The 27,786-nt window shown below is 33.7% G+C and overlaps 1 protein-coding gene across 2 annotated transcripts in view; it reads right to left on the reverse strand.

The window, feature by feature from the left end:
• Positions 1-27,786, reverse strand: part of STXBP5 (syntaxin binding protein 5) — a 164,429-nt gene that overhangs the window by 96,742 nt on the left and 39,901 nt on the right. For both annotated transcript variants that reach the window (XM_068550796.1, XM_068550795.1), the window contains exons 5-8: positions 16,894-17,028; positions 15,283-15,346; positions 11,017-11,100; positions 1,435-1,558 (exon numbers count right to left, since the gene is read on the reverse strand). In XM_068550796.1, coding sequence (XP_068406897.1) covers positions 1,435-1,558; positions 11,017-11,100; positions 15,283-15,346; positions 16,894-17,028 — 407 coding nt within the window. The remainder of the gene's footprint in view (positions 1-1,434; positions 1,559-11,016; positions 11,101-15,282; positions 15,347-16,893; positions 17,029-27,786) is intronic.

The raw sequence follows: 27,786 nt of genomic DNA on the forward strand, positions 1-27,786 counted from the left end.
TGGAGGCACACATAAATAGACCTGTAGCAAATTTAAAATAAGTGCTTTTCCAGAAGATGACTGCTACCAAAAAGCAGTGGTAAAATATATTACAATATGTGGCTAAAAGAATTGTTATTTTTACCAGAAAACAAACAAGTCTAAAAATGCATATTGCTACAGAAAGATAAGTTTTTAATTTGATTGCTTATTTTCTACATTGTAATAATTCAGAATGTACCAATTTTTAAAAAAAAAGTGGGCATTCATATTTTAAAGCAAACAATGAAACATTAGCAATAACTACAAAAGTACTCTTTTAGTATGCTACCAATTTAAAAAACAGTTCCTTTTATTTCCCTAAATTTGCTGGTTAAGAATCTCTTAGGGTAGAATTGGGAGAATGCAGATTAATAAAGAAATACAAATTCCTAGGCCTCATCCAAAATTCAAACAAGGTCTTCATAATGTGTTCATAAGCACCCTAATAAAACCTTCATGGAGGTTCTGTATATATTACTTGTACAGAAAAAAGTTAACAAAGCAGGTTTGAGACCGCTATCCCTAGAAAGGTCAGCTTGCAAGATTAGCTCTCTTGGTTGGCAACTGGTAACTTGGCTTTCAAGACAGCTTCCACCATTCCAAGACTGATAAGGGTGGCACACTATGCTATATTAACTATACAAACAATATGGTTTATGACCAATCTCTGCTTTCCTTCTGAGCATCTAAAATTTTGGTACATGCTAAAGCAGAGGGTACCTGTGGACTGACATCAATACAAACTATGGACTTCTGGGCTCAGGTGAGCTTCGCTGGTAGATAACGTTTCACACATGTGGTAATAACTCATTGCTAGAGGAATTAAAAGCACGTCCTGTGTGACTCCACTGGGAGAAGACTGTTGGAAGCTTGAACCTGGCTTCCTCCAGACTTCACCCCATGTGCCTTTTCCCTGTGCTGATTTTGCTTTGCATCCTTTTGCTGAGTCCTATGAGTCTTCCTAGTGAATCAAACTTGGGGTCATTTTGGGGACTTTGAAAACAATACTTTAATGTATAAAATCACCTTCTTAGAGTTCCAAGTGTTTCAGTACATATTATATATACATTAGCAACTTGCAACTGATAACTTTAAGATGACAACAGTTTAAAGTAAGTCCTATATCACTCACAAAATTATCTACTTTTTGGACTACTGGAGAAAAGAATACTCAGAAGATTACGTAACTTCATTTTCTCAAAGCTCATATTTGCAATTTCAACCGCAAATATAGTTATTTGAGATTTTATTTACCTGGTTGTTACAAATTATTTCTATATGTATAAATATTTAAAATTCAAAACGAAAGAAACCCCATCCTTATCATCAAAAACAAACAAATCCAAATGCAAACTCAAAACAGTTTACTGTCCATCACAATTTAGGTAGTATTTAAAAGGGATACATTCTTACCATGTGGAGTTATCGTCTGTACAGGCTTAGCAGGGGATCTCACATTCCATATAGTCAAAGTGCCATCTGAATGACTGCAAATAAATTGTTTTCCTTCATGATGCCAAGCAACAGAGTGGATAGCCTATAGAAGAGGGGTAAAGAATTCCATTTTTAAAATCAAAATTTTATTTAAACACCAAGTTATTCATAATTAATTTTTCATTTTAAACTTTTTCTTATTTCCCAACCTAATGTCAATAATGTTAAATTTCCATAACTTAGTCCTCCTGTCATTGTGAGATTTAATTTGGTTCTGACACTATTTTAATGTTTTTTACTTTATTTACTCCTTAAGTGAGCATAAGGATAATATGATAGTGATATATGTATTATTGACAAGTTCAGGAAAACAAAATGTATTCTTAAAGTTTCTTAGAATAAACAAAAACTAAACATAAATTACCAAGCAATTATAATCAATATTCCATTGGAAAAACTAGTTGCATTGACAGATGAGAACAAATTTTAGAAATTAACTAAAATTTTAGAATTTTTAGACAAAAATGTACGTTTGGAATTAAGGTCAATTAAAAATACCTCAGAGTGAGCTTTAAGACGGGTTACCCATTTCTCACAGTAATTATTAAGGTGACTTTTAAAATCTGAAATTTATTTTATATGCCTGAGCCACTTAAAAACTATCTGAAAAATATTTTTTAAGTTTTAAACTTTTAAATTTATTTATTTAAAATTTATTTATTTATTTAAAAAATTTAAAATTTTTATAAAATTTTTAAAGGTTACTTTCCATTCACAGTTATTACAAAATTTTGGCTATATTCCCTGTGTTGTACAACGTTATACGATACATCCTTCAGCCTATCTTACACCCAACAGTTTATGCCTCCCACTCCCTGATCCCTAGATTGCCCCTCCCCCACCTCCCCACTGGTAACCAGTAGTTTGTTCTCTATTATCTGTGAGTCTGCTTCTTATTTCTTATATTCACTAGTTTGCTGTATCTTTTAGATTCCACATATAAGTGATATCATACAGTATTTGTCTTTCTCTGTCTGACTCATTTCACTTAGCATAATGTCCTCAAAGTCTATCCATGTTGCTGCAAATGACAAAATTCCATTCTTTTTTATGGCTGAGTAGTATTCCATTGTATATATACACCATATTTTCTTTATCCATTTATTTGTTGATGGGCACTTTGGTTGCTTCCATATCTTGGCAATTGCTATGAACATTGGGGTGCATGTATCTTTTAAGGAAACAATCCCATTTACCATTATATCAAAAAGAATAAAATACCTAGGAATAAACCTACCTAAGGAGGCAAAACATCTGTATTATGAAAACTATAAGATGCTGATGAAAGAAATTGAAGATGACACAAACAAATAAAAAGATATACTGTGTTCTTGAACTGGAGGAATCAATATTGTTAAAATGACCATACTACACAAGGCAATCTACAGATTCAATGCAATCCCTATTGAAATACCAATGGCATTTTTCATAGAACTAGAACAAATAATTTTAAAATTTATATGGAAACACAGAAGACCTTGAACAGCCAAAATGATCTTGAGAAAGAAGAATAGAGCTGGAGGAATCAGACTCCCTGACTTCAGACTATACTACAAAGCTACAGTCATCAAAACAGTATGGTACTGGCACAAAACAGACACATAGCTCAATGAAACTGGATAGAGAGCCTAGAAATAAATCCATGCACTTATGGTCGATTTATCTATGAAAAAGGAGGCAAGAATGTACAATGGAGAAAAGACAGTCTCTTCAGTAAGTGATGCTGGGAAAACTGGACAGCTACACATATGGTTTGGCCAACCCAATAAAATAATGAAATTAGAACATTCTCTAACACCATATACAAAAATAAATTCAAAATGGATTAAAGATCTAAATGAAAGACTGGATACTATAAAACTCCTCGAGGAAAACATAATCATAATACTCTTCGACATGAACTGCAGCAATATTTTGTTTGGATCTGTCTCCTAAAGTAAAGGAAATAAAAGCAAAAATACACAAATGGGACCTAATTCAACTTAAGGTTTTTTCACAGCAAAGGAAACCATCGACAAAATGAAAAGACAACCTACTGAATGCGAGAAAAATATCTGCAAATGATATGACTGGTAAGGGATTAATATCCCACATATTTAAACAGCTCATACAACTCAACATCAAAGAAACAAACAACCCAATTAAAAAATGGGCAGAACGGAATAGACATTCTTCCATAGAGGAAATGGAGATGGCCAACAGGCACATGAAAAGATGCTCAACGTCGTTAATCATCAAGGAAACGCAAATCAAAACTACAATGAGATATCACCTCACACCTGTCAGAATGGCTATCATCAACAGAACACAAATAACAAATGTTGGCGAGGATGTGGAGAAAAGGGAACCTTCATACACTGTCGGTGGGAATGTAAATTGGTGCAGCCACTGTGAAAAACAGTATGGAGGTTTCTCAAAAACCTAAAAACAGAGTTACCATATGATCCAGCAATTCCACTTGTTACCTTTCAATTTTTTGTTCTGATATTATTTAAATTTTGTCTGTAAAAAATTTTAAAAATCACTCTCCTACATTCTCTTTAAATTACTTCTTTTCTATTCAAGTTGATACAATTCTTGTTCTTAATGGTCAACAGACTCTAGAAGCTATCCTACTAGAATGTCTTGAACTGCCGAGTGCAGCACAAAAACCATGTAACTGGAAGTTAAGAGTTTCCCTTACATACAAAGTCATCATTTAGTATCATCATTCAATGTCCATTTATTTGGGTTCCTCATATGCTTATAAATTTAAGTTAAATAAAATAATTTAATGTTTATGGATCACATTTTAAAATTTAAATGATGATAGACAATCAGCTGTATTTTTATTTATTTATTTATTTTTATTTTTGGCTGTGTTGGGTCTTTGTTGCTGCACATGGGCTTTCTCTCTAGTTGCGGCAACAGGGGGCTACTCTTCATTGTGGTGCATGGGCTTCTCATTTTGATGGCTTCTCTTCGTTGTGGAGCATGAGGCTATAGGCACAAGGGCTTCAGTAGCTGTGGCACGTGGGGCTCAGTAATTGTGGCTCACAGGCTCTAGAGCTCAGGCTCAGTAGTTGTGGCACACGGGCTTAGTTGCTCCGCGGCATGTGGGATCTTCCCAGACCGGGGCTCGAACCCGTGTCCCCTGCATTGGCAGGCAGATTCTTAACCACCGTGCCACCAGGGAAGTCCCTCAGTTATATTTTTAAATGCCAATATTTAATACAATGTTTTAGGGTCAAAGTATCTCTAACAAAATTCTATATAAAATCTTAAAACAGTAATAAACTTATTCCAAAATATACACATGACATTCCATAAACTCAATGTTAGAATAAGCAATTTCTGGGACTTCCCTGATGGTGCAGTGGTTAAGAATCCACCTGCCAATGCAGGGGACATGAGTTCAATCCCTGGTCCGGGAAGATCCCACACGTTGCGGAGCAACTAAGGCCATGCACCACAACTACTGAGCCTGCGCTCTAGAGCCTGTGAGCCACAACTACTGAGCCTGCATGCCACAACTACTGAAGCCTGCGCTCCGCAACAAGAGAAGCCACTGCAATGAGAAGCCCACGCACTGCAACAAAGAATAGCCCCTGCTCACTGCAACTAGAGAAAGCCCGCACATAGCAATGAAGACCCAAGACAGCCATAAATAAATAAATAAATAAATTTATTTATTTGTTAAAAAAAATTAAAATAAGCAATTTCTTAGTCGCCTTAATAGATGAAATTATTTCTGTAAAATATAAGTAGTGTTAAGAAGCTATACACAAAGCTATTTAAATATATTTTTTTAAAAGTGATAAAAGAAATACAAGAGAGGTTTAGTGTTACCTGGAACTTGTAAATAAAAACATTCTAATCTTATCATATATAAAAATGTGTAACATATACATAAGTATATATTATATAAAGAGAACTAATATTTCTACTTTGCTAAAGAAAACAATATACATCCTTGTTTAAAAGTACTTTTTATTTTTAAGATATTAAATTATTAAGCATTCCAAAAATAAATACTAGCTAATTACAAGGACCAATAGCTCATAATTTTTTGGATAACAGAGAGAAACAAGTAACAGAAAATACCCTACAAAAAGAAATAACCAAATGTGAACTTTTAAATGCAACAAACATGCACAACTTTTTCCATTATTTCTGCAATGTTTAAAGTACAAATACAACTTGATAAAAGACTTCTTTTTTCCTAATAGTCTAATACCATTACCTGTAATACTACATATGTGCTACCCAAGTATATATATATGGAAACATATAAATATCAACAATGTATATATAGTATAGTAAACTTTATGCTACAGTAATGTATATACTATGTAAGTATAGCGTAAGTATATGTATACTGTGTAGCTGACCCTTGAACAACACGGGTTTGAATCGTGCAGGTCCACTTATATGCAGACTTTTAATAGTAAATATTACAATGCTGCAAAATATGTGGTTGGTTGAATCCACGCTTGTGGAACCATGGATATGGAGGAATGGAGTATATGGAGGGCTGACTCTAAGGTATATGTGGAGTTTCAACCTGGTGGCAGGTTGGTGCCCCTAACCAGCACTGTTCAAGGATCAACTGTGTATTAATATTTACTAAGTTTTATGATTTTGCATCTCTGTTCATTAGTCTGTAGTTTTCTTGTAATTTCTTTGTCTGGTTGGTATGAAGATAATGCTGTTTTCACAGGATGAGTTGGGAAGTGTGTCCTCCTCTTATATTTTTGGGAAGTATTTGGGTATAATGGGCATTATTTGCTAAAATTCACCAGTGAGCCTTCTAAGCCTGGAATTTTCTTTGAGGGAAATATATACATTAAAAATTCAATTTCTGTAGTAAATATAGAGTCACTCAGGTTAACTATTTCTTCTAGAGTGAGCTTTGGTACTTTCAAGGAATTTGCTTTCGCTGAAGGAATTTGTCCATTTCTTCTAAGTTGCTGAATTTAAGCTGTACATATATCCTTAATGCTCTCTTTGTATTCTTATAGAAATTAAAGTGATTTCTCATACCTGGTATGGGTAATTTGTGTCTTTTTCTCTTTTTTCTTATCCCTCTGGCTGTTTATCAATTTTACTGATCTTCATAAAATAAAGATTTAATTTTTTCCTTTTATTTATTTCATTAATTTTTGTTCTTTATTATTTCAATTCTTCAGCTTACTCTGGATTTAACTTGCTCTTCTTGTTTCTTGTGGAGGAAGCTGAGGCCATTGATTTGAGACTTTTCTTGCTTCCTAATACAAGCATTTAATGCTATAGTGAATGCTTTAGCAGCATTTCATAGACTCAGTGTCATATTTTTATATTTTTTTCAGTTCAAAATACTTCCTCATTTCCCTTTTATTTCTTCTTTGACCCATGGGTCATTTAAAAGTTATACTGCTTTCAAATATTCATAGATTTTTCACCTACCTTTTTATTATTGATTTCTAATTTAATTCCATTAGAGTGAGAGAACATTTTTTATGATTTCAATCTTTAAAAATTAAAAAAAACTGATTTTATGGTGCAAAATATGGTCTGTCTTGATGAATGTTCTGTGTGTATTTGAAAAGAATGTGTATTTTGTAGTTAAGTGGAGTGCTCTGATACCTACTTTGCGAATGCTGATACAGCCATTTCAGCTGTCTTTTCATTAGTGCTAACATTACTGTTTCCTAAAACATCTGTGTCTTTATATTTAAAGCGGGTTTCTTACAGATAGCATATAGTTGGATCTTGCTTTTTAATCCAATTTGACTATCTCTGCCTTTTAACTGGGGTATTCAAACCATTTCTATTTAATATGATTGTTGATATAGTTGCATTTAAATCTATCATCTTGCTATTTTTTTTCCTGTTTCTCCCATCTATTCTTTGCTTCCTTTTTCCTTTTCTTCTGCCTTCCTTTGGATTGAAAAAAATTTTTAATTCATTTTATTTCCTTTTTGGCTTACTTATTTGGGTTATTGTTGTTGTTGCTTTGATGGTCCCTTTAGAATTTGCAATATATGTCTTTACCTTATCAGAATCCACTTTCAAGTAATATTACATCACTTTAGGTACAGTAAAATAACCTGATTATTCCTTATTAACCAACAATATTCGGTCTCCTGACCTTTGTGTTGTTATTATCTGTATTTTAGTTCTATGTATGTCATAAACCCTACAATGCATTTTTATTACGTTTGGCTTGAATAATTAATTATCCCTTAAAAAAAAAGGCTTTTATATCTACCTACATATCTGCCATTGTGGTATCCTTCATTCCTTTGAGTAGATCCAAATTTCCATCTCATATCATTTACCTTCTGCATGAAGGACTTCTTTTAACATGTCTTGTAGTGAAAATCTGCAAATGATGAATTCTTTGAGTTTTTATGTGTGTAAAAGTGTTTATTTTACCTCTGTTTTTGAAAAGATATTTTTGCTGGATATAATTCTAGGTTGACAATTTTTTTCTTTCAGAACTGTAAAGGTATTATTCAACTGTGTTCTGGCTTGCGTTGGTTCTAAGGAAACCATCTGCTATCATTTTAATCTCTGCTCTTTGGTATTTAATGTATTTAATTGTCCTCCACCTCCCCACCCTCTGGTTGCTTTTAAGATTTTCTGTATCACTAGGTTCTACTTTTAAGCAACTGAAATATGACGTGCTTTTGTGTAGTTTTCTTCATGTTTCTTCTGCTTTGAGTTCATTGAACTTCTAAGATATCTGTATATTCTAGAAGCTTATAGGGTTTAAAGTCTTCATCAAATTTGGGAAACTTTGGGTCATTAGTTCTTCAAATATGTTTTCTGTCCACATGCTCCCTTCTGAGACTCCTACTACACATATATTAATCTTCTTGAAGTTGTACCACAGTTCACTGATGTTCTGCTCATTCTTTGCTCATCTTTCATATTGAGTAATTTCTACTGCTATGCATCTTCAAGTTAATCAAGCTTTTCTTCTGCAATATCAAATCTTCTGGTAAACCCATCCAGAGAAAATTTTTCATCTTAGACATTTTTCATCTCTAGAAATTACACTTGTGTTTCTGAAGTCTTGCATGTCTTTCCTCAACATTTTCATGCTTTCATTTACCTTTTAGAGCATATGGAGTATGTTTAATATTTGTTTTAGTATCCTTGTCTACTAATTACACCATCAGTATCATTTCTGAGTCTGTTTCTATTGACTGCATTTTATTCTCCTTTTGCATTATATTTCCTGCTTCTTTGCATGCCTCATAGATTTTTATCTGGATGCTAATCATTGTGAAATTTATGATGGGTTGTTATACACTTTTGAGCCTTTTTTTCTGGGATGCAGTTAAAAATACTGCTTGGAAACAGCTTAGACTTTTTAAGGCTTGCTTTTAAGCTCTGTTAGGCTAGCTGAGCCAGTCTGTAATGCAGGGCTAGTTTGGCCCCACTACTGAGGCAGTACCTTTCTGAGTACTCTTCCTGATACCCTGTCCACTACAAGCTTTCTCCATTCTGCTGGGAATGTGAACTACTCTCAGTCCTCTGTGTGCTATGAGAATTGTTCTACCTACTCCTTTCCAGTGGATCTTTTCCAAGCCTCACACCCATGCAGTAATCAGTATTCAGCTGAAGACGCAGGGTGAAGGGCTCCTTGCGAACTTTTAAAACTATCTCTAGGCAGTTCTCTACTCTCTGTTACCTTGTCTTATAAGCTATGGATATCTTCCCCAATTTCCCAACTCTGTCTCCTCAACTCAGGGAGACTGTTGGGCTTACTAACCTAGGTTCCTCCCTTTCCCTTTCATGGGCTGAGACCTGGAAGATCTCTCCAGGCCATAAGCTAAGGCAATTGAAGGGCTCACCTTTTTTCCCCTCTCTAAGGAATCCCTGTTCTACACTACCTGCTAATTTCTAAAAACTGTTCTTTCATGTATTTTTCCAGTGTATTTAAGGTGAGATGGTAAATTCCCTGTGACTCCATAGTGACTAAAGCCAAGATAACTATTTAAATGACAAAAGCAAAACAAAAAAAAGTCAATTTTTAAAATGTGCTTTCATTTTGACATAGGAAACAGCTCTACAGGCCAAAGCTTCCAGAGAAATGACAAGAACTCTTTATTAAAAATATTCTTTTAAAATAACTTCAAGATCTTGATTGGTGAACCACAGAATACTTACTAACTAAAAAGCTTTAAATACAAAAAGTATACAGCTATGAAAGCAAAGGAAATTCTTTTAGTCAAGCTTACAAAGATAATACGCAGACATTTACGAAGTATTCCAAGTATTGCTACAGTTGCTCAGGGTAGTCTGCTTGAGTAACTGAAAGCATCAATATGAACACATGACATATTTCTCAAAAACAAACAAACAAAACCACTTACACATTTCCTAGATCTATTCACTAAATTGGAAATTGTGAACACTCCTGGTACCCAAATTATGGTTACCAGATACCATTTCACACTGAAAGAAGCCAGTTTCATGGAAAAAGATATTCTAAATTTGGGACAGAAATATACAAGATTAATAGGTATACTTTGTTATAACAGATGGCAAGGAAGCTATCCAAGAGTATTATCACCAGAGGACTTGGGAAACAACTGGAAGAGATTCACTGACCAAAGAAAGGACAATTTGAAAATCAATAAGGATAATAACTTCAGTGTACTAAAGCATATGAAATATGTTTAAATCTTTGAGTACACAGTGAAACAGAAAACAAGAACAAATTACCCATCATTAAGATTACTAGAGAACAACCCCTTTAGAGTAAATACTGAAATAAAAAGAAAGAATCAAGCATTTATCCTGCCTTTCCTATCTGAACTGTCCTACTATATAACCAAAAGAGTAGACAAGAAGTTTCTCTTTACTGAAGTGTCCCAGATAATAGATAGAGAAGGAATTATAAAATTAGAACTTCCCTATTTTGCAACAACTACGCACTAATAGATCTAGGCCTTGAACATCACTGGCTGCTAATATCACAAACAGACACTAATATTCAACCTGGTAGAAGAACATCAGCATCATCTATGAAATGGTCTTGCTAAAAATGAAAAAAATGAAACTAAATATGATCATGCCTCGGTAAACCATCCAATTTATAGGAAATCTGAGGGCAAAAAAAGACATCTTTTTTATTAAAAAAAAATCAATCAATCACAGTCTTTATATGGATCCTAAAGCAAGCAAACTATAAATATTTACAGTATACTATCACTTGTATAAAATTTAAAAATAGCATACATTTATTAATTTGTTTGTAAATGCAGAAAATATCTCTGGAAGAATACATGAGAAACTAACATTGGGATGTGAGGTAAGGGAACTGGATGGCCAAATGACAGGAGTTGCAGAGATTTTTTTTTCTATCTTTTGACCTATTTTAATATATTATTTCATATACATGCAAAAACTGTGCGTTATTGCAATTAAAAAGGTTGCCTAAAAAAATCACTAATTAAGTTCTTAGAGAAGCCGTTCAGAGCTAGAGAAATGACAACAGCTTTTGATTAGCAAAAATAATGTTATTACCTCATCGTAGGTGTATCTGTAGTCTGCTTTCTTTGATTTGAGGTCCCATAACACTACTGTTCCAGATTCAAAGCCAATCAAAAGCTGTAATAAAAGAAAATGCCACATTACCTAGGAATGACATAAATCATATGAAACATTTATTTTCTGACGAAAAAGATAATTATTATCATTCATATGCTTCAGGTATGAAATTACAATATAATTAAACATCTGCATTGCTAATTACTAATCACATGGATGACATATGGGAATACTGCATTGCATATTTATATGCCTTTGATCATTAGGGATTCAATATATATCATACAACTGATTATTGAAAATGAAAACAGTACCATTTTGAAGTCCAGAGGGTATACTTTCATTAATTAATATAAGTTACTAATAAAAATTAACATTTTCATGTGCTTTAAAGTTTACAGACTTTTCTAATTTAACACATTATCAGGCAATCTCATTTACTCTATACATCTTACTCTATACATCTCGTTTACTTATACATTTACTCTTTACATCTCTATATTGATTAGTTCCAAATTATATCTAGCCTAGACCTCTCTCATGAGATTCAGACTTATAATTCCAGTGGCCACATGTTCACATATTTATTCCACAAAAACCTCAAAATAAATGTGTCCAAAAGCGAATTCATTATTTTCTTCCCTACCCTCCTTTTCTGGTATTCCCTATTGCAGTGTCTCTCTCAGCATTCTTTTTTTTTTAATATTCATTAAGTCGCTCAGGCAAAAACCTTGGAGTCATCCTTAACTCTAGTCTCTCCCTTACCAGGTAAAATCATCAAGTAATTTAAAAAGTACACTCTAATATCTCTCTAATTTACTTTCCTACACCTCCAATACCTCTCTCTTGGTTCAAGATACAAAAATCCCTTCTCTAGTCTCTGGTCTCTCTGACTCTCCAGTCTTGGCCCTTTTTTTAACCCATTCCATATTGTAGCTAGGGTGATAGTTCTAAAATGCAAATCTGATCATGTAATGTAAGCTTTTTGTTTAAAACTTTTTAATGCCTTACCATTATTTTTAGATCAAGTCCAAACTGAATAATCTGACCTACAAGATACATCACGGTCTGGCCTCTGCTCACCTCCCCAGCTTCATCCTTTTCCACATCCCTCTTACCCAGTACATTCCAGTATATCTTTCAGGTCATGCTCTCTCCTAGCTTTACGCCTTTGCCCATGCTGTCATCCTAACTGGGCCACTCCATTCGAATGTCATCCTTTTTGCTTGACTAATCCTACTAATCCTTCCTGTCATTTTAGCTATCACTTCTTCCTGAAAGTCTTCCTTGACCTACCAAATGTAAGTCAATGCCCTTCCTATGTGCTCCAACAGCAACCTGTACATTTTTTAACCTGAAGGGTCACTAGACAATAAAATAATGTCTTTTTCCTTATCTGAATTCTCTTGCAAACTGTAACACTGTTCTATTTAAGCAAGAACTGGTTTTACCTTGTTTACTACTATACCTCTAACATAAGACAGAGAGCCTGATATGTTGTAGGTACTTAATACATTTTTTGTGAATGAATAAGTTCCAGAATGAAATGCATGTTCTTGCCTCACAAACCGTCTACTGTTTACCACCTCCTGCACTGGCATTTTCCAAATCTCAGTATTCCCCCTGCTTGAAACCTTCTCCCTTTTTAATTCACTTTTATTCACTTTTTATTCACTTCTAAGCATTTAGTGTTGTTTCCTTGGGTAAGCCTACTCAGTTCCTCTGGACAGATGGAGATGCTTCTTCTCCTACACTAGTAAATGCATTTTCATCTATATGTCTCTAATATCTAATATACTGCCTAATGCATAGTAGCTATTAAATAAATATTTGTTTAATAAATACATGAAAAGGGACTTCCCTGGTGGCCCAGTGGTTAAGACTCCACGCTCCCAGTGCAGGGGGCCTGGGTTCGATCCCTGGTCAGGGAACTAGATCCCACATGCATGCCGCAACTAAGAGTTTGCATGCCACAACTAAGGAGCCCGCCTGCCGACCCAGCGCAACCAAATAAATAAACAAATTAAAAAAAAAAACAAAAAACATGAATGATTGGTAGCTAGCCAATAATTGTTCAAGTAATCTGGAGATATGAACAAATTTGGGGGCAGACCCAGTAACTTTAACTAAATCGCAACTTAGTGGATTTCAGACTACGGGGACATTTGGAAGACCCAGTCATTGAAACTAACAAAATAGATTTTCCCACCTTGGTAGGAAGTACACTTAATTTTCCTAACATAAACTCTTCTTTCTTCGGCAATCTGAAATACATACTCTTTCTGGAAAAAAAAAACAAAACTGGTATTTGTTTCCTTTACCTTTTTCTATTCCTTCTAAATATCTTGGACATGTATATGGCATTTTCTGATGGGGGCAGTAAGAGAGGAACTTAAGGAATAAGGAAAGAGATGGAAAAATATAAAATTTAAGAATTGCTATACAGTATAAACAATACTGGATTGCTCAGGACACAGGTAACTTAAGCTCTAGCCTTAGATCTGCCACTTAGTAGCTATGTAACTTTAAAAAAATAATTTTACCCATCCAGATCTTAAAAACATAAGAGGGTTAAAGTAAACTTTAACCCCTCTAGCCAGCTGTATCTTCCTAAGAATGTTAGAAATCTGTGCCAACAAGTTAAACTTTAATCCCTACAATCTCCTAAATATTAAAAAATAGAAGAACTAACTGAAGGATGTGGTACTTATAAATAGAAAATTGCACAACTAAGGTGCTAATAAATTTGGAAGTGAGAGAAAGCATTTTATGTTAGGATTATCAGGAAAGGTATCATGAAAGATATGTGTTTAATCTGAGCCTCAAGATGTGAGTAGGAATTCAGCAGAGAAAGAACAGTGGGAAAGAATTCCAAACAGAGGGACTTATATAAATAAGGCATGGAGGTAGTAAAGAGCAGCTCACATTTGGGCAACAGTAACTATTTGCTTCAGCATAGCATTCAGCTAAAGATGTTCTCAAAGATAATGAAACCTAGGGCTATGTTTTAAGGAAACATTGTTTTGTTTGTTAGATACTGCAGAACCACTGAAAGCTTTTGAACAGGAGAGCAATAAGATTAAAATGGCACTCTAGGAAGATTGATCTGGAAATGACTCAAGAATGGGTTGGAAAAAAAAAAAAGAATGGGTTGGAATGCCTTGAACTGCAGTGGTCGTAAAGAAACTGAACAGAAAAGACACTGCAATGGAAGGACTGAAATGATTTACTGACTGATACAACGTAGAAGAAAGGGAAGTTTTCAATTCTTCCACCAGCTCTCCCACCCAAAGACTGGCTTTTAGACAATTATCTTATACCAAAAATAAGTAAGTAAAGTGAAGATATAGGTTACTGTAACTTGCTTCATGTAGTTTCTCTCAAACCATACAGTTGTATGATATAAGCTGGCTCTAAACAGTACCGCTATTCTTTTGTTTTCCCAGTGTTAGCAGAACAGTGTTAACACAACATATAGGCTCCACCACTCTCACTAACTGAGAAAAGGAAAAACCTGAATAAACTTCACAAAATCCAGAACTTTCATTTCACTGATTTCTGATAGTGATTAACTTTCTGGTATTGATGCAGACTAATTTTCATGAAATTTTATAAGTAGAAAAAATATCATTAAATAGAACTACTGAGAGATTGGTTTGAATTAGGAAGTAAGAGATTCATGGAAAAGGAAATTTTATTATTTTTCAGTGTACTAATGAACGTAAATTAACAATAGCTAGGTAATGACTGCATGAAACTGGTTTCAAGTATAAAAAAATTAAATATTATTTTAAAAAAATCTCTATTGATCTGAGCTATTTATGGAGAAAAATTTAGGGGAGAGAGATACAGAGACAACTCTAACATAAGGTGTTATGTGATAAGTGCTATAAAAATTGTTTAACTAGTGTAAAAAAGAATTCAAAACCAAAAGAAAATGGTTTTTGTCAGGATTATCAGAAAATAAGGGGAATTATTCTAAATAAGCCAAAAACAAGTTAACAACCTTTAACTGTACTTATTAAATTTTACTTGTTTTAGAGTTCTTCTTTAAAATGTAAATATTTTAATTTTCACTTGTTCTTCATAATGCATAAATAAGCAATTAAGTATATATGATATACAACCTTTGTTATCAGTCTCAACTTTGCAGAGTAAGTGTAGTTCTGGAATAGTATGCATATTTAAAAAATACAAAATTCATGCATTTAAGTAATAAACATATATATTTAAAAAAACTACCTTTCCTTCATCCATTGGATTATCACTTATATGGACGATAGGTCCTGGGTGAGATTTAGATGACCTAAAAGAAAAAAAGTTAAGACGTTTTTTCTCAGTTAAAAGTTGCAATGCAATTCCATATTCATTACAATAAGAATAATGAATGGAAAACAAAGATATATTTACAAAGGTTGAAAACATTTCAGCAAGTGATCAGTAACAGATGTACAGTTCTCAATATGGATCAAGAGAGGAATCAGGAAAAATAGTGACTCTCACATTGATATAAGTCAGCAAAATTTAAAATTATGTACACTTTCTGTATAGGAAAGAATCTTCAATTTTGTATTTTAGCACAGAAAATTTATTCTCATGGTAGAATTCTCAAAGTTAATATTTTAAAATAAAGCAGCATCTAAAATATTGCTATCTTTATTTTACTAAATTCTAGCCTCCAGTTGGGGCATCTCATCTAGTTCCACAGTTCATACCAAAAATAAGAAAAATTCCATTATGGCTTTTAAAAAATCAACAAAATAATGCCACCAATATTTGCTCAGAGAAAAAAGAAGTCATACAGATAAGAATGTAGCTGAACTGATGCCTACAGAGTAGGAATAAGCAGAAATAACCCATTCATAAACTCTAAGAGTTGAGAGACCAGTCCACTTCATTGAGAGCCACTTGTGAAACCACAAAGACAACTGCACCAGGCCTCCCCGCTATATGCTGTGATCAACTCAAAGAACAGACCTAGAAAACCTTGTACCAATGGACTGAGAAATAAAAATGTTCCTGATAAAGGAAGGAAAACCAAACTTAATACACCATTACAGCTGCAACAACACATTACTTAGGAGATACGCCACAAATTCATCCTTATGTCAAATTCTGTGGAATGCAACAATACGGAACTATTTGTTTAAAAACAAGAAGAAATGTTGAAAATGAACCTTGCCAATATCCTTAAATTCTGATTTTTATGTCTAAATAATATAAGAAAAAAATTAGAGAAAGAGATAAGATTCTAAGACAGTGAAAAGTTAGCACTAAAGATCCTTAGGGCCCCATAGCACAACCCAGTTTTTGTTGTCATTACTGTTAAATAAAAGCAATCATTACCATATCAAAACTAAGGAAAATTAACTGTCAAATTAATTCTGCAATGTTACACTATAAACATTTACATTATATTTGGTGATTACTAAAACATAGCAAGTAGTGGTTTAGATCAGTGTTTTCTAAACATTGGTGGCAACTCGTTAGTGGGTCATGAAATCAATTTAGTGGGGCATGACCAAGCATTTGAAAGAAAAATAATTAGATGATAAATGAACAGAAAAAAATCTGGAATGCTTTTCACCTAATAAGAATAATGGTTTTATTAAACTTGTGCTATAGCTTATATATATATGTGAACATATTTATATATAATACGTATATGTATCTATATAGATATATGTAAAGCATTTAAATTTTCAAACTGCCAATGGGGCAATACTTGCAAAAGGCTAATAAATCTGTATTTAATATTAAAAATTTAATTCTATATTTACTAATTAGCTATTACATAATATTATCATATATGGTACTGATAGTTTCAGATATGGAATATTTGCTCAAACTCACAGTTCAATGGCTTTGTTCCACATAATGACGTAGCCTGAGAGTGTGAAGGACTCCACATTGACAATATGTATATTACCTCGTTCAGTGCCCACATAGAGCCACTTACTCTGGAAAGGCAGATGGCAAAACGTAACCCTGCAAGAGAAAATATATCCAAAAAGGAAATCAGAAAAATATTTGGTAAACTTTATTAACTGTATTAGAGGGTTAATAATGACATATACAATTCAGGAAAAGCAAAAAAGATACAACCATCAGATTTATCAACTCACTGTAGTTAATATCCAATTATGCTAATTCAACTTTACTGTCAAATATAAGTCCTTACAGTAAATAGACAGCATAACCTGATAGAAAGAAGATGAGTTTTGACATTAGTATGTGTTTCAAATCTGGCTATGTCATCCACTGTGTTACTTCAGACATATGACAAATTTAACATTTAAAGCCACAAAGTGAGTCCAACACATCACCCCTCGGTACTACTGTATTTCTCGGAAGTTATTAAACACACTAACCCATCTCGGTACCTGTGCTTACTATTCCTTCTACGCAAAATGCTCCTCCTGCTCATATTCTTCTTCTGTTCAAGATTCAGTTAAAATACCACCTTCATTCAAATTGATATCCCAACACTTTTGTATCTCTATCAGGCTTGCCTTGTAAGAGAGTCTACCTTCCTCACTAACTTGTAAGCCTTTGGAAGGGCTAAGATCCTCTGTACTTAGGCTTAGACAATGATATTGGAATATACTCAAAACTGTCTCCTTCTAAGTCCTGATGATATAAAAGTCCTTCATTGACACATTATAATAATTTACATGCATGTATTAAACTTTATAATCATTCCAACAATTTCTAACATTTTCTATATAAGCTCAGTTGATAACAAGGTTAAGAATGGAAAATACCTTGTCCTTTTTGTAGAACTTATTTTTAGTAAAAACAAATAAATAAAGATAGTATGTTATGAAACCATATAATGCTCATTTTTTTCAGACTACCTGTTGTGTCTCTCAAAATATATTATTTAAAATTTTAATGGAATAGCCCTTTCAGTAATACACAATGATGATAATCACTGCTGAACTCTCAAACTGACAGTAGTCATTAGGCAAGATACAGCATACAGAACATTTGCTATTCCCATTAACATAATTTCATTACAGAGAATTTTCAAGATGAAAACACTTCAAATAAATACATGCAACTCATGGTCACACTATTTCCTAGAGCTAGTGTTCATTTAGATAATTACTTAAGGTTCATCATCTATATTTTTTGTTGAGTGTTTTATATGATAGCATGTCATCTTTCCAAAGGATTTATGTAAATTTAACAAAGCAAAGAAATGACTACTGAATCAAAAAAACATCTTATAGTACCTTATTACTTCACAAGGCAGTAAGTCCACAGTACCTTTATGAAAACTTTAGGGCCACATAGGTTTCAGAATTCAGAATTTTCCACATTTTACAAAGGTACATAATAAGTATTTATATATTACCTGATATGGTGGTAGCACCTTGTAAACACACTGATTATTTCTGAGGTATAATTTTTGGCAGTTTCTTTTACTTGAGATATAATTGTCCTATAACTTTAGTTTCAGTCGTACAACATAATTCAATATATGTATGTATTACATAATGATCACCACAATAAGTCAAGTCAACATCCATAGCCACAGGTATAGTAAGAATTTTTTTCTTCCTGTGACGAGGACGTTTAAGATCTACTCTCTTAGCAAAGTTCAAATACATAACACAGTGTTATTACCTATAGTCACTGGAGGTTTCTTAAAAAGTTACACCTACCATATGATCCACCCATCCCATTCCTAGGTATTTACCCAAAAGAAGGAAAGCATATGTCTACACAAGACCTGTACACAAATGTTCATAGCAGCTTTGCAACAGACCCAAACTGGAAATAACCCAAATGTCCTTCACCAGGTAAATGGATGAAAAAGTTGTGTTATATACTTAGAATATTATTCAGTAGTAAACAAGAACATGCATACAACATACAACATGCATACATGCAACACCAATGAATCTCAAAATCCTTAAGATGAGCAAAAGCCAGACAAAAAAGACATATTTTATCGTTTCACATACAATTTATATGCAATAGAAAATGCAAACTAAGCTATTGTAACAGAAAGCAAATCAATGGTTGCCTGGATTGTGAGGGTAGAGGCCAGTAACAGAAGAGGGGAGGGATTACCACAAGGAAACATTTTGGGGTGATGGGTAGGTTCATTATCTTGATTGTGGTGACAGTTTCATGAGTGTATATATGTGTCAAAACTTATCAAATGGCTTATTACTTTAAATATGTGCAGTTTATTATATGTCAATTATACCTAAATTAAGCTATTTTAAAATTTTTTGTTTTCAGAGATTTGTGGCTTTAGGAATTATGACAAATAAGATTGTGACTCTGATTAATACATAGGCACAAGCTCTGGAGTTAAACTGCCTGGATTTAATTTGAGCTCTGTCACTCACTAGCATGTGGCCTTCGGTAAACCATTCAGTCTCTCAGAGCCTCAGTTTCTAAGTGGTAAAGCACATCTACCGCACTGTTCACCTGAGGATCAAATAAGACAAGCATGGTAGATGCTTAAAATGGGGCCTGACACAGGTAAGTGCTCAATAAATGTTAGCTAATTATTATAAAAAACTAAGTGATACTCTACCAATTAGAAGTTACAAGGGAAATTTTAATGACATGAAGAAAATAAGGTACAATAATAGCATGCCAGATACAAAATGAACAATGCAATAAATATCATAAAAACAACTATTTCTGGTACTTCCCTGGTGGCCCAGTGGTTAAGAATCCGCCTTCCAATGCAAGGGACACGGGTTCGATCCCTGGTCAGGGAACTAGATCCCATACGCATGCCGCAACTAAGAGTGCGAATGCCACAACTAAGGAGCTGGCAAGCCGCAACTAAGGAGCCTGCCTGACACAACTAAGACCCAGAGCAACCAAATAAATAAATAAATATTAAAACAAACAAACAAACAAAACCCAAATATTTCATTTGAAATGTGCCTTAAACTAAAACATGAATATAGCTCAAATATTCTGAAAATTCAAAAATAATTTCAAAATAAATAAGTCAAAATAATGACAGTTTGATTTAAAAAAATCAGAAATATCCAACTTCCTGATCTGTTCTGCTATTTTGCAATTTCCCATTATTCTTCAAAAAACAGTAGTTACTGGCTTAATACAATTACATGATCCATCTTTGATTTTAATACTAACAAAATTATTTAAATAATGTGTTTACAAAGTTTGAACTTATCTCCTTAAGGGCAGACGTTTTGGATATATCATACAATATTTTCTGTTCCTAGCACAGCAATACCATACTGCAGCTGTTTCTCAAATATTTAAAGAAATGAAGAATAAATTCTTTACTGTTCAGAAAAAAATCCAGAACTTTTCCCTAGGCTCACTTTTTCAATATAAGCTGCCATAGTAAGATTTTTTCCCCCGGTCAACTATAAAACCAACTTACATTGCTGGGAAATTTTAAGCAACTTTATGTTTTAATTTTTATCCTATTTGATATTTAACATTTTAAGGAGGAACTTAAACTGTTTACTTACAGATCTGACATGAAGACTTTAATACTGTCCCTAGAATGAGTCTTGTACACTTCGAAAAAAAAATACGAATCATAGGAGTATATTTGTACAATGCGCCACCAAATTTAAAAATTACTCTGTTCCATTATTACCATCATTATTTGAGTCAACTGAGAAGGGGGAAAGTCAAATAGTTTTTTATCACAATTAACTTGATAATTTATTAACTAGCAAATTTTAATGGGTAATGAACAGGTTGGATTAGGAATAGTGAGAAAAATAAAATTCCATGTTGCAATCAAATAAAATAATACCATGCCAGTGATTTAGGGAAAGTCCAATAAGAAAATGTGGTCCCCCAAAACATATTACTAAAGAAAGCAAGTCAATCAACATGCCCTACCAAGAACTGCAAGATTCTAAATTTGGGGCAATTTAATCAGTCAGTTACCAAAACATAAAACTGGAGGTTAACACAAACTAGACTTTACTTATTATAATTAAGAGTGTCCTTTCAATTTGTTAGATAAACATGACCTTATTTCCTTGTTTACAAAATAAGAATCTTAGCCTCCTCTGTTGAAAATTAAAAGAATATATAACTAAGTAAGCTTTTATGTAATAATTAAATTGATGAAACTATTATATTAATTGATTATTTAAAAGGAATAACATATATTAGCATACTTAAAACTATATACACATATTAAAAACTATATACATATATTATGTACATGTCTGATATGTACACATATACATATACATATATAGAGAGAGATTTGCTGTTATTTAATGAATCTAAGAAAGTGATCCATGATAGAAATCTAATATTTTTCAGTAAAAGTAGTCATGAAACAAATGGCACTCAATAGCCATTTCATAAGGAGTTCAGATCAAAAGATGTGAAAAATACTGAAAATAAATAGAAAGTTTCAACAGTGAACCAAATATCACATATGGCAAAATACTACAGTGATGGCCCCAAAAGATCTCATCTCCCTCCCTGTATCCTCTCCCTTGTATAGTCCTCCCCTCCACTTAGGCTAAGACTGACCATGTGACTTGCATTGGGCAATGGAACATTAGCTGTTGTGCCACAACCAGAAATCTGAAAAGCACTCACTTGCACATTGGGGATTCTCTCTTCCTTATGCTTTTGGAACCCAGATGCCATGTGATGAAGCCCAGAATAACATTTTGGAGACACTGGCCCAGCCCATACACGGCAACAACCACCAGACATGTGAGTAAGGCAAGCTAGATCATCCAAGCCACCTGAGCAACCAGATGAGCACGGTACATAGGCGACTACAGGGGAAGACCATTCCTGCTGAGCCCAACTCAAGTTGCTGATCCACAGAATTGTAAGCAAACAAAATAACTGCTATTTTAGTCTCTTAAATTTTGGGATGTTTTGATATGCAGCAATAGATAATTGATCTATTACATAATATAATCCACTCAACTAAAATTTTTAGTTGAAAATGAAGACAAGCTATAAAAATATACAGGAAAACAAATTCTTATAGTTCTATAATTAGGTTAAAAAGACTGCAGGAAAACTTTTTAGGAATGCAAGTATCATGAAGCTAAAACATTACCTTAGATTAAAAACAAATTCATGGACTTCCCTGGTGGCGCAGTGGTTAAGAATCCGCCTGCCAATGCAGGGGACACAGGTTCGATCCCTGGTCCGGGGAGATCCCACATGCCGCGGAGCGACTAAGCCCGTGAGCAGCAACTACTGAAGCCCGTGTGCCTAGAGCCCGTGCTCCGCAACAAGAGAAGCTACCGCAGTAAGAAGCCCACACACCGCAATGAAGAGTAGCCCCTGCTCACCACAACTAGAGAAAGCCTGTGTGCAGCAACGAAGACCCAACGCAGCCAAAAATAAATATATAAATAAATAAATTTAAAAAAAACAAAAACAAACAAAAAACCAAATTCATGACTATTGTTTTTCACGCACTTTTATTATAAAGATTAATTTTTATTTTAATGTGATAAAGATCATAATAAATGACAGTGACTTCAGTTTTTACTGATACCAGGAGACCAAGTTAATTTAAGCTTATGTGCTGACATTATTAAGGCAAAAGGTTATACCCAAAATAATTTATAATACATATAGTTGAGATCACATGGAAAACATTAAAACTCAGTGAACACTAATAAGGTTATATATTATAAGAATGGCATATTAGGGCTTCCCTGGTGGCGCAGTGGTTGGGAGTCTGCCTGCCAATGCAGGGGACACGGGTTCGGGCCCTGGTCTGGGGGGATCCCACGTGCCGCGGAGCGACTGGGCCCGTGAGCCACAGTTGCTGAGCCTGCGCGTCTGGAGCCTGTGCTCCGCAACAAGAGAGGCCGCGATAGTGAGAGGCCCGCGCACCGCGATGAAGAGTGGCCCCCACTTGCTGCAATTAGAGAAAGCCCTTGCACAGAAACGAAGACCCAACACAGCCATAAATAAATAAATAAATAAATAAATAAATAAAACAAACAAAGGAAAGAATGGCATATTAAATTGAGACTGATAAGGTACTTTAAAATGGACAAGTTAAGCCAAAAAAAGGGGGTGATTGAAACCAATATATCAGAAATACACAGATGATAAAGTTGCATTCCCTCAGTGTGTCACTAAATGGAGCTGCATTCTGAATCCCTGTACTGGACTTAGACACAGATATACTTATCCTACTCAAAGCGTTACTGGGAACACAATAATTTTTATACTTGCTTGAAGGACTTAAAAAAAAAGTATAACATGCTAAGTTTTAGGGGGTGATACGTATATCCTATTCACTATCCTTAGCAGCAGTTTTTCAAATACTATGTAGTCAACAAGCTCCATATTAGGAAGATTTACTATTACCAATTTTCTTTAGCAAAAGAACATGCACAGCCTCCTATGTTGAAATTAATCACCCATAAGCAAGGGCATAATACACAGATGATTACAACTTTACAGTTTAATCCATAGAAAGAAATATGAACCAATAAGCTCTTCTACATGCCTATACCACCATTTGATCAGCCCGACATGACAGGAAATATGTCATCACTTTTATAGTCTCAGCAAAATCACACTATCTTGCACCTAATGAGTACTCAATACATATTTGTTAAATGGACAAATGAACTATAAAAATTTGTGAGGATTTATTACGTTAATTAACAATCAGATATTCTTTTTATTTTTTAAACATCTTTATTGGAGTATAATTGCTTTACAATGTTGTGTTAGTTTCTGCTGTACAAAAAAGTGAATCAGCTATATGTATACATATATCTCCATATCCCATCCCTCTTGCGTCTCCCTCCCACCCTCCCTATCCCACCCCTCTAAGTGGTCACAAAGCACCGGGCTGATCTCCCTGTGTAATGCAGCTGCTTCCCACTAGCTATCTGTTTTACATTTGGTAGTGTATATATGTCATTGCTACATTCTCATTTCGTCCCAGCTTACCCTTCCCCCCTCCCCTTGTCCTCAAGTCCATTCTCTATGTCCAATCAGATATTCTTGACTTATTCCTTTCTCTATCCTCATGGCCTGGCCCTAATTTAAACCATTATCACTGACTGTTAAATCAATTCCAAGCTGCTCTAAGAGTTATCTTTCAAAGCCAAGAGAGGTCACACACACCATTATCTTACCTGAAACTCTAATGGCTTCCTACCTTCTACCATAATGCTTCTGAAGCAATATTTATGACACACTGTGGTATAAATGTCTGAGAGAGGGGGTTATAGATGTAAAGTGTGCTGGATTTGGTCAACTGATATTCAGCAGCCTCTCCCATATCCTCCTACATGCCTTCTTGTACTGCAGATGCTAGAAAGCTAAAACCTACATTTACCAGACACTCTTACAACTGGAATTCTAGATGAGATTAAGTTTCTACTAACTGAATGTGCTTAAGATTTATAAGCAGAAGTGAGGCAGAGACCATCTTCCTGCTGATGTTTCTGCTGACAAGAATGTTCATGAAAACCTGAGAGGTAAGAGGCACTAAGAGATAGGAGTGGGGACCAGATACAGCATTCCCAGATCTACTCCTTAGATGCACATGGTGAGACGCAGTTGTATGGCAGGAATATTAAGTTCTAAAACTCAGTAGTTCTAGCACACTTCCAAACATTTTATAAACAGCTATATCCTTGAATTAAATCCCTTTATGCTAAAAATATCTACAGTGCTTTCTGTTCCTGCATTGAACCCTGACTAATACAGCAAAGAAATGTACCTTATCTGCTACTTATCTATGATAGCTTATAGTAACCAAAAAAATACCCACTTACAAAGTATCTTGTTCAGACAATGTTATTCATTTAATGATTTAAAGTTGGAAAAAGGTGAAGAATAGCTTTCTTATAATTGCATAAAACGCTTTTCAAGAAGTAGACCTTGTCCTTGCTTCCAAAATTATCCTATCATTGTTAGACACCTAACAATGTCTAACAAGAGTGAGACTGCTTTATGACTTAGTACATCTGAACATAATGGAAATTCCCTTTCCCCTTTGTCAGTGTAGGAAATTGCTACTAACTCTATAAATCTGTTCATATGGGCTCCTTTGTAATGCTTTATCTAAAATTCCCCAAACATGGTGACATGTCCTTTTTCTGGTTAATCTTTAAAATTTCTTAAGAAAATTTCACTACATTTATATTATATCACGTTTTCCATTGCATTGTAATTAGTCATTTCATCTCCCTGAGACAATTATAACTTCCATGTCTTTCCGGAATTGATGACAGTATTTGCATGAACCAGAATCTTAATCAACGTTTATCAAGTGAATTAATGCAAAAGAAAATAAAAAAGCAAATACTAGATACTTTTCTTAAATTAATTGTACCTTATACTGTTATTAGATGAAAATTTAAGTTTGCATTAATGAACATGGAAATATATTAAAACAGCAGTCAGCTGACAGCAATTTATAAATCTGTTCAAAGGATTTCCTTTTTATTTGTAGTCCCACATATCTTTTCTGATAAACTGTCACAGCTACTTTAGAAAAATCTTCATCACATCTATAACACAGCAGTACAATGTAATAAATATTTCAAAAAATAAGCAGAGATTTTCGAAGGTCATTTTACATTTGTATTGATTTACTATATGCTTTATCAATTACATCCCAATTTTTACAAAACATTTAAGAACTTTTGGAAATATGCCAAATAAATCGTGGTATTAACCTTCCTTGTGAAATGAGACCTTACTGCAACATCATCAATGGCTATCAAAAAAACTGAGTATCAGTAAGTAAAACAGTAAATATCAAATAGGAAAACAGTATATGTCAACTACAGAAATAATAAATAACATCTGGAATAAAAACAAACAAACTGTTCCTTGTTGTGTGGGGGGTTTCTTAAAGTTCTGTTTTTAATGATGTTATCTTGAGGAATGAAGATGAGAGTATTTTTATACAACAGATGCTATGATAAACAAAAGCAATCTGGTACTCATCAGCAACTGTTAACTGTACTTTTTTTCCATTTCTATATTAGATTGCTCTTAACTGTTTGGATAGGTATATTCTATATATCTTCCAGTCCATGGCTTGATTATTAAAGAAGTTTCTCTCTCTCTCTGTATATATATACACACACACATAAATATTACCCTATTTGTATATTTACACAAACTTACTATCTCAGTCATTTTTTATTAGTTTTTATTATGTTTGTCTCCTTTAAAATTGACTCTTTCCATAAGTCATATTAACAGCCTGGAACAACATATTCTTCCATATTTTTTCTCCATGTTCATTAAATACACATAAGACAACATGAATTTGGGGTGGGGAGGGAGTCATTGTTTTTAAAAAGAGTACTGTACAAATTATTCTGAATCTTGTGTTCTTATGCATCAGCACCTGGTGGATGGGGTTTGTCTTTTAAAACTTTATGGTAAGTGTGTTTGTTGTACAGAACTTTTAATCCTTTCCTTTTTAGCATGTGGGTTTTTTTGTATGCTAGTTAAGCGCACCTTGCTCAGGTCTTACAGATATTCCCTGTGTCACTTTCTTTCAAGTTTTAATTTTTCTGTGTTCATTTCGCATTTAAGTTTTTAACTGGCTTGCAATTTATTTTACTTATGAGGTAGGGACCACTTTTCCCTATTTAGATAAGAGTTGTCACAGCATCTTTTGTTTATTGCATCCTTTTTTGTTTGTAATGCCACCTCTGTCATGTATCAAGTGTGTGTGATCTCTCTCTCTGCATATACATGTTTCTGGAGTCCATTTACTGTGTTTTCATTCATTTCTCTTTCTCTTTAATTACTGTACCATTTTAATTTCTATACCTTTATAATAATTTTTGATATTTAATAAAATAAGCCCCATCACCTTTCTTTTTCAAAACTGTCCTGGTTGCTCTGAGCCTTTCTTTCTTCCAAATGAATTTTAGATCAGCTTATTTCCAAATGAATTTTACATCAGCTTAAGTCCAATGAACAATGGTGTTAAAATTTAGATTAAAATACTACTGAATTTATAGATTTGGAGAGGAGTGACATTTTAAAACTTGAGTATTCCTTCCTTTGAAGCTCTCCATTTGTTTAAATCTTCTTTTATTCCTTCAATAAAGTTTTAGTATTTTCTCCACACAGATCGTATACATTTTTGCTAGTGTTATTTCTAGGAACACTGTAACCTTTGTTGCATGATCTGTGCTTTTTTTCCCTTTTCCTTCCATTTACTTTCAAACTTTGTATAATTATGCTTTATGTTTATCTTTTATAAACAATTTAATAGATGTATTTTGTTGTTTTTTAATCCAATCTCAAAATCTCAGTAGATGATTTTAGTATATTTACAATGATTTTTATTATTGATATAGTTGAACTAAGTTTTTAACCTTATTTAAACATCCTTTTTCTTTCTATCATTTTATCTCTTTTCCTGACCCTTATTTATTTTCTTCATTTCCTTCTCTAATGGTTTTAATATTATATATTTTCTATCTTAGCAGTTACTCTTACACTTCTAAGACACATCTAACTTTACAGCTTCCTAACAAAGTCTGAAAGAATGAGTATTGCGGGGAGCTTAGTGTCAGATAAATGTTATATTTTTTGAGTTCTTCCATAGCTGACAATGTTAGAATATAGCTCAAAAAGGTATTTCTAATTCTATTGGTTATGTCCGAAGTTAGACCTTTCAACCTAAAGATATTTTAGCTCCACAAAACTTTCTTCACTTATGCCTCTGATCACTACTTCTCTCCCCATTGTTCTGTTTTCTCCTGTCTTCTCCACCCAAAAGAT

This window comes from Eschrichtius robustus, chromosome 9 (assembly GCF_028021215.1).
Source record: "Eschrichtius robustus isolate mEscRob2 chromosome 9, mEscRob2.pri, whole genome shotgun sequence".
Lineage (NCBI taxonomy): Eukaryota > Metazoa > Chordata > Mammalia > Artiodactyla > Eschrichtiidae > Eschrichtius > Eschrichtius robustus.